The 8,264-nt window shown below is 50.8% G+C and overlaps 1 protein-coding gene and 1 long non-coding RNA gene across 2 annotated transcripts; one reads left to right on the top strand and one right to left on the bottom strand.

Moving 5' to 3' along the window:
* Positions 1-227: 227 nt before the first annotated feature.
* LOC135615024 (uncharacterized) lies at positions 228-7,758 on the top strand. The gene is made up of 6 exons (XR_010487817.1): positions 228-642; positions 737-999; positions 1,077-1,162; positions 1,355-1,906; positions 2,053-2,580; positions 5,481-7,758. It is a non-coding gene; the product is annotated as an uncharacterized LOC135615024 (long non-coding RNA).
* LOC103988088 (transcription factor TCP8-like) lies at positions 2,783-5,208 on the bottom strand. Its single transcript, XM_009406604.3, has one exon. It carries the CDS (start codon positions 4,648-4,650, stop codon positions 3,064-3,066), a length of 1,587 nt encoding a protein of 528 aa, XP_009404879.2. The 5' UTR covers positions 4,651-5,208; the 3' UTR covers positions 2,783-3,063.
* Positions 7,759-8,264: the final 506 nt, after the last annotated feature.

Raw genomic sequence — 8,264 nt, 5'->3', positions numbered from 1 at the left:
TTCGCACGATGTACGACCGAGTCAGCTGGTCTTTCTTTTCTCGTGTTGTCAGCAAGAATGTTGCAGTTTTCTTTTCAGGGAAAGCACGAGCTCGGTCGTGCATCACGTCTACCGTGGGTGACCAGAGCCAAGCCTCGATGGTCGTGAAGTGCCAACATCAGGTAATCCCACACGCTCATCCAGCCATCGCATACTGTTCCGTTCAGCAGTCTTGGTTCTTTCGAGGGCGTTATGCCCAGGTGATGACTTGCATGTGTCTCACTCATCAGAGCTATTTTTCAGGGGTGTTCTGTCCGCCTCACGTTTTCATGGCCACCGGTTCGCTCTTCCTCCCGTTTGTTCCTCACCAATCTTCACATCCAATGGCGCATGATCGTTTCAAAGAAGACGCGTCTCCTCCATCTCCATTCTTTCCTTTGGTAGAAGTCGGTGAAGCAAGCAACAAAGAGAGTGATTTGGATAATTCCTTCGAGCGGCAAGCTGTCGCTTGGAATTCAGAGCACCCAATATATAAACCCATCTGTCTGATCGGCATCTCACATATTCCGTCGCCACCACCACCGCCTCTCTTTCCCAGAAGATCCCCCTTCTCTCTTCGATCTCTCCGCTCCCTCCACATCCCCCTCGATCTTTCTCCTCCCAGTTACGATCTCTATCCCATCCTTCATTTTCTTCCTTCTTTTTTTCTGCAATTTTTCGTAATGATACTTTGTGATTTGATCTGTTGTGCATGTAGGAGTCAAGACGGTAGTATCAGGACCAAGAGTCGCGGTCTTTGGGCCAAACCAATCGTGAAAGCAGCTGCGGCAGGAGAATATCTGATGGCGGACACGATGCCGATGCCGATGCCGATGCCGGTGGATACCACGGTGAGCCCCCCAGGGTTCAACCCCTGAAGCCATCCAAGACTATGGCCACTCACCGATCACGCCACCGCTCTCTGGTTTTCCTGTCATCGGTCTTGCTACCGGCCACCCCGACTCCCGCCGCCATCGCCGGGTAGGTCCTTCCTTGCAACTTGGGTTCTACGATTAGTTTCCCAACTCCTATCGTCATCTGGTTTCGGTTCATTTTAGGCGGGGATGAACCCTATTCGGGAAGGGTACACGCCTAATGCTGGAACTTTGAAGCTTCGCCAAGCTATCTGTCGTAAACTGAAAGGGTTAGTGGATCCTTCTCTCTTATTACGGTGACTATGCTTTGGGTTGCTAACATACAGGTTTGTGGAGCAACATTGCAGCGACTATGTTCATTGCTTTGGGTTGTATTTAGTCTGGTATTGATTATACTTTCCATGGCAATTAATACGTTGTTTGTGATGGACCACTAAATCGAGGCAAACCTGTTGCTACAGAGCACTGGTGAGCTGAGCCGCAAACGTTCAGTTGATGGCAGTCAGCATCAGGTGCGAGATGCGAGTGCATCTCGTATGCAGCATCACTATCGACATTACAAAGAGGCGATGGAGAAGGTAAGGCAGGGCCGTGCTTCTCCTGAGGCAACCAGTTCCAGTCTAATCACTAAAACAGAGCAATTAGGGTTCATGTTTGAGCCCATCAAATCATGAAAATAATAACATTATATAGGTACGGGGACAAACACTTTCACTGCACCAACGACAATAAAAGCAGAGCGGGAAAGTGAGTCGAATCTCATCGCCGGGCGGAGACAACATGATGAGAGGGGTCAGAGGAGCACGGCCCCTCCCCACGTGTCCGGCCTCGTACGATCCTGATTAGAAATGTACGGCCACTGATAGCTTTGATGGGCGAGCAACGGTACACGGTGTACTGTCCTCTTTCCTCCTCCTCCGTTACAGCGTTCCCAGACTTTGATGTGCCTGTCCTGTTACCTCCGTGACCACACAGAAGCCGTCATCATCGATCGCCGTCTTGTGTAACCCACTGTGAGTGACTCCTCCCCCCACCCTTTTAAATAACGGCTGTTACAGGGTTACACAATATCTTTGGCATTATCACAAACACCTTTCCTGCACTTCGAGGCACGCCAGCTCCGATACTGTGTTTATAACGCTTCATTACTTCTTTTTAGGGGGCAGACGTACGAGGAATTGTATATCTATCATGACACAGCCGGCGAAGAGATTTAAGCTCCAATTCTTGTAAAGGTGACGCAGGAATTCTTCCCACCGTCATTGCTGGCTCTATCTCTGTCTGTGTCGGGGTGCGTGCATCTCCTGTTGGTGGCTTAGGACACGGACGTCTCACGACTGGAATCCACAGATCTCGAGGCCACAACGCGTCGGAGCACGGTACAAAAAGCCATCCCCTTAATAAATGGCCATTTAGGACTTGGTCATTTGGGATTAGCCTTTGCAGCTCGCTCCCCGTGGAGATGAGGATGTTTGCCTAGTTTTGGCTGTGACAGCGAAAGCCCTTCATTTTTATTATCGCTCGGTGGCTCTTCCGACGACACACATCAAAGACAACCGGAGATAGAGAACCCCCATGAACGTGAAAATAGAAAGAAGAGCCATTGCAGAAGTCTAGATCAGAGATTACATGAAACCGAGGAGGAAGATGCACCCGGGCAAAAGGTTTGGCAGGTGAAGGAAAGATTGTGAGTACTTAGCCATCAAAAGCTACTCTCTCTCTCTCTCTCTCTCTCTCTCTCTCTCTCTCTCTCCTTGAACAAACAAAGAATTATACTACAGAGACGAATTGGATCCCTATACAAATCTTTGTTCCCCACTCTTGCGGCCCATTTGGACCCACAAATCAGGTTCTTAAAATCACAACACTCAAGCAGAATAGAACAAAAATAAAAGAAAGAGAAGCGATGGAAGTATTCTTTCACAAGCTGAAAGAACACTGTCCATTAATTTAAAGGGTTCTTTTTTGCACGCCAAGCTCACCTTCTGCAAGTCAAAAGAGAAGAAGAAGAAGAATAAGAAGAAGAAGAAGAAGAACAAGAAGGAAAAGGGGGAGGGACAGTCTCCGTTTCCTGGATTCGAAGCTCCAATTGGATTGTTTGTTTCTACCATGCATGCTTAGGATCTTACTGAACACGGTGGGATGACCCAAATGTGAATTCTCCTCGCCTCTACTGTGAACTGGTGTGGTTGTCCTCGTCACTGTCTGCGCTTTGCTGTTGCTGATGGGTGTGGGCTTGGTGATGGTGATCCATTGGGTGGTGGTGCTCAGAATTCATGCTCAGGCCACCTCCTCTATTATACGCGTTGAGCGCCGCAAGCATGCCCAGGTTAGTCTCGGACGTTCCCAGCCCGAGATGCTGAGCCGCCACGCCGCTCGTGGGCTGCTGCAGCACCATCGATCCCAGCGGCAGAGCACGGCCACCTTGGAAGTCGGCGGCACCAGGTAAGTTTACTCGTGACATGAATTGGAGTGGCGCTTGGATGGTGTTGCCGCCGCTGATCCCGCCGCGGTACTGCCCGGCCATGGCCGGGAACGTCCAGATGGACGGCTCTGAGGACCCGGTGGCCGCGGCCACTGCCGGCGCGGCTGACCCTGCGGACATGGGAAGCATCCAGAACGCTCCGCCAGCTGCGCTGTTCGGGGCAACTGCCCACATTGCCGCCGCAGGGAGGATCCCTGGCGACCTCGTCAGTCCTGCAGCTGTTGCGTCTTGTTGCTGTGATCGCTGCTGCAATTGGAGCCCGCTGCCCGCCCTCACGGACTTGGAGACCGACGACGGCGACGAGGGGCCGGCCCCTCCGCCTCCTTCCTGCTGCTGGGGAGGAGTCTGTTGCTCGTCTTTGAAGAGATCCTCTCTAAATCGTTTCCTCAAATAGGTGTCGGTGGAGTCGCCACCGCCACTGCCGACTCCGCCTTGTAAGCCTTCCCCGATCTGGTCGGCGGACAGGAGCTGGTGCTGGTGGGGATGATGGTGGAGCTGGTGGAAGCCGAGCATTGCGGCAGCACCAGGGTCTGTCACCAGCTCGAAGTCGGGGCGGTGGTGGGCGAGGGCGAGCGCGTGAAAGGAGAGCGGGGCGGACTTGGAGGCCGGGGCGGAGAAGGAGGAGCCGCTACTCCTCAGCGAGATGTTGAGCGTGGAGAAGTTGGCTGGGATCGTACCGGTACCAGTGGCAGCTATGATTGCCGGCTCGGCCTGCTGCAGCAGCCACTCGATGGTCTCGCCGTCGGTCTTGTGCCCGAGCTCCCGCGTCAGCTGAAACACACGCGCGGCGCAGATAGCCGGCATGCGGATCCGGCGGCCGCGGCCGTCGACCTTAGTGTGACGGTCCTTGGAGGATCTTTTGGCCGGGGTGCCAGCGACTGCGAGCTTCTTGGACGCCTCGGCAGCGGGGGAGGAGGAGGAGGGGCCAACGGCCCCGCCGGGGTCAGGTTTGGCGGTGGAGATGGCCAGGGAGGCGTCGACGACGCCTCGGCCAGACGCACCGTGGTGGATGATGGAGCCCATGAAGGGGGCTACGGAGCCGCGGCTCTCGAAGGCGACCTTGTCGAGCGTCGACGGCCTGCTGTTGCTTCCTTGCTGCTGCTGTTGGTGATGGTGGCCAAAGTAGTGCTGTTGCTGGTGGTGTTCCGAAGTGCTTCTACTGCTGCTGGTTCCACTGCTGCTGTTGCTATTTGTTGGAACTCTTCCCCCTCTACCTCCTCCTCCTCCTCCTCCTCCTCCACCTCCATGCCTACCATGCTCACTTTTTTCCATATCTTCCTTTACTGTTCTCTAATCTCCCCTATAAATCCACAGCAATTATTTCCTTTTCCTTTTTTTTCCTCTCTCTCTCTTTTCCTCTCGAACTCTATATATTTCTTTATGAGATTTTTCGTAAAAAAAAATCCGAAGAAATAATAAGAGGAAGAGAGAGAGAGAGAACCTAGTTAGGGTTTGCGAGGGGGAACACGTGCAGGGGGCCGCTGCATACTTGGCTGGAAGACTGGCGTGGGGCTCTCTCCTCTCTTGATTCACTGTCGTCCCCTGTGCGCGCGCGTCAGTGTGGGCGAGAATGGAAGAAAGAAGAACGAACGCACGCGAGCAAGAGAGAAAGGGAGAGCGGATGGGAGGTGGGGAAGACGCAACTTTAGATCGTTTAAACGCACAGACACAGAAGCGAGACCGAGAGAGAGTGTGTGTGTGTGTGTGTGTGTGTGAGTGAGCGAGAGAGACTACCAATAAAATACGAACACAAAGAAGGCGATGTGTTGAGAGGAGCGGAAAGCAAAGGAGGGTCGCGGAGATTTAGATCCTAAACCCTAATTCCCTCAGGCCTCAGCTTTTTTTCCCCCTTCTCTTCTCTTCTCTTCTCTTTTCCCTCACCTCTCTCTCTCTCTCTCTTTCTTATGATTCCTCTCTCTCCCTCTCTTCCTTTCTCTGTCACTGCTTCGAGTCTGAGAACCACTCGTGGGGCCTCGAACAGAATAATGAATATAGACTGCTGGTTTAGAAAGATGCAGTTAAAAACCTAGCAAACCCATGTCTCTTTCACTTCATTCCATCACTGCCCAATGCTAATCTCACTTCATACTTGGTTGATGCAGGATTCAGTCTATGATTATTACTGCTCCCCTGCGGTAATATGGAGCAGCAGCAGCAGGAGCAGCAGCAGCAGGAGCAGCAGCCAGACATCGCAGGTGGGCGTCAGATAAAGCATCTAATGCTGATGACAGCTCATCCCAACACAACCATCTCTTCTTTTCAAGAAATTTCCTTTCCAAAAGAAAAAACCTTTGCACACTGACCCCTCCAGTCGATGCAGCAGACTCCTTCCTACCCTCGTAAGATGATCCAGCAGTAGCAGTAGAATACTCATCTGCCAGTCAACTCCAGGTTGCCCCACCTCCCCCCCTCCTTTGATGGATAGATACAGCAGCACGGACATCCCCAACTTTATCCCCCGCTTACATTATGATCACAATGTGTTTGATTATTTTACTCCATCTCGGCCTGCCCGCCTCTCTCTCTCTCTCGACCGGCCTCTGGTGCACCAACTCGCGGAGAGGAGATGGTTAGGAGGCCGGTAGCGATCCGATGTGTCTCCTTCTTTTCTCTTCTTTTGATATGTGGTCTTTCATGGCGCCGATCAAAGCCTGGGGAAGCCTTCCTTTTGTTGACTCCCAGGTGGATCACCATGTCAATGGGTTGCTGCACCACACGCGACTGGGTGTCAGGACCCGGCTCGAGCATCGAGCCACCACCTGACCCACGTGCGCTCGGTGGCCTGCCCTGCGCCCTGCCAAGTTGCAGAGCAAGTTGGAGAGGGGGGCAGGAGAGGCAAGGAAAGCGAGGTGCGGATTCAAATACACGGAGGAGTAATGGTGTATTATATGGCGGCCTCTGGTCACCAGACACAGCAGCATCGCTGTTCCTGCATCACCCCCACCTTTGTTGGCTACTCCGTATGTGAATTCCTGACGGTGACCCCTCCCGCGTCCCCACCCCATCCCATCCCACTCACCGATGCCATAATTTGAAGCAACGCCGCTCCGTCCGCGTCCGTCTCCGTGGCTTCATTCCACAGAAGCGTATCAGATTTGAGCTGGTTTTGGGTTCTTCACCGGCCAAGCTTCCACTGTTGGGAGTGAAAGCCGCGCCAGGGGCTTTCCTATTGTGAGGGAGACGGGTGAAGCAGGGGAGGTGGAAGGCGAAAGCCAGCAAGTACAGCGACTGCATGGCTTCAGCTCTGCTTTCGCCTGCGGAATGGCGCGTGCGTGCGTGCGTGCGTTCATAGTTACTGCGGTAAAAAGAGACGCAAAGGAGGAGGAGGAGGAGGAGGACGGTGATCGATCAATTATTGTGAGCCGTAGAACTGCATGCTCTCCTTTCCATTTCACCGTCCTGCTCGTACGGTCTCTCTCTCTCTCTCTCTACATAAGCTTAGTGGATTCTCTTGAGCTGGTCAGCTTGTGTTTGAGATTAACACGAGTGCGAATGACGCCAACTGAGATCTCAGCAATGGTCCTGTGCCTGTCTTCCTCGCGAAACATAAGAGATGATGGTTGTGCAGAAGAGGAGTGTAGCACTTTTGGTATGAGAGTGCGGCGTAGCCAAATCTATCACTGACATTTAATGGAGGGTTTCCTGATGCAGGTGGGGATGGTAATGAGGTGGGTCCTCGAGCTGCAACTCTTTCCACATTTCAAGCTCGAACAGTCACAGGTAGACAACTTCATGTTGGAGCTTGCTAAAACCATCATCCCGACTCCATCATCTCTTCACATGCCTGCCTTCTGGCATCCCTCTTTCCTGCATTGATTGACACAGGCAAGGCTTGATCTCACCCGTACCATCCAATCTTGGTACCCCAGCTAACATCCATTAATCAATCAGTCTCCACACTGAGCGCAAAAGAAGCAGGACGAGATGAGATTAGGAGGCGAGTTAGTAGATGGAGAAGCAGCATTGCATTAGTTGCACTTCTGCGATGCGATGGGGGTTCTTAGGAGAGCTTAGTGAGTGGGATGGAGCTAAGTAGGGCTTCTGCAGCTCCACTTCAATTCTCATCTCATCTCAGACCAGATTTATTTTTATGATTACCACTACATCCATATGATTCAAATAATCAGACGAGAGACCATATATTTGACATGATAGCCTATCATTTGCATCGAGATATCACCATTTTATCACGGACAAACTTCTAAATAGGATGTTTGATGTAATGATTATGTATGTCCGTGTCTTTTGATATGTTCATACTTTGTACAACATGTAGAGGGACAACCGAAGGTTTAATAGTCTCATTTTACTTAGGTTGGTGGCCGCTTTAGGTTTGTAAATAAATGTTATGTCGTGTGGACACGTGTGAGAGATTTTTGATCTATAATGGACCATTTTACCCTTTGTTGTGCAACTGTTCAGAGCTTGTAAAGTCTGTTTGTAATTTGCATTGTCTATAAAGTGTTTTTCGGAAATGTTTGCTTGTGGATCCAAAATAAGACGTTTTTTCTAACCCGTCCTCTCTTTTGTGGGTCTTAAGGGACATGAGAGGCTGACCTTTGTGGACGGATACGCAAGGGTGCCGCACGGCTTAGGCAAAACCAGCTAAGTCCGTGACAGTTTGTTGGATAGGGAGAGGAGATAACTTGAAAAATTAAAATAGAACAATAATTAAAAATATATCATAAGATTTAACATAATTTGATAACTTTTACTTATATTAGCAAAGAAAAATTAAAATTTTCATCGTGTCATATTAATCACAAGGTCTCATGTAGACCTCGAGGAACTTAAATTCTAGAGAAACTCATAACACATAAAATACTCATTACATATTTCTATCTTTTCATCAAAACTTAAAAATATATATAAAATATTTATAAGGG

This window comes from Musa acuminata, chromosome BXJ2-6 (genome assembly GCF_036884655.1).
Source record: "Musa acuminata AAA Group cultivar baxijiao chromosome BXJ2-6, Cavendish_Baxijiao_AAA, whole genome shotgun sequence".
Lineage (NCBI taxonomy): Eukaryota > Viridiplantae > Streptophyta > Magnoliopsida > Zingiberales > Musaceae > Musa > Musa acuminata.
This window is presented reverse-complemented; position numbering and strand designations above follow the sequence as displayed.

Coding starts and splice junctions, on each gene's coding strand:
- LOC103988088 (XM_009406604.3), bottom strand. CDS start 4,650: ATGGAAAAAAGTGAGCATGGTAGGCATGGAGGTGGAGGAGGAGGAGGA.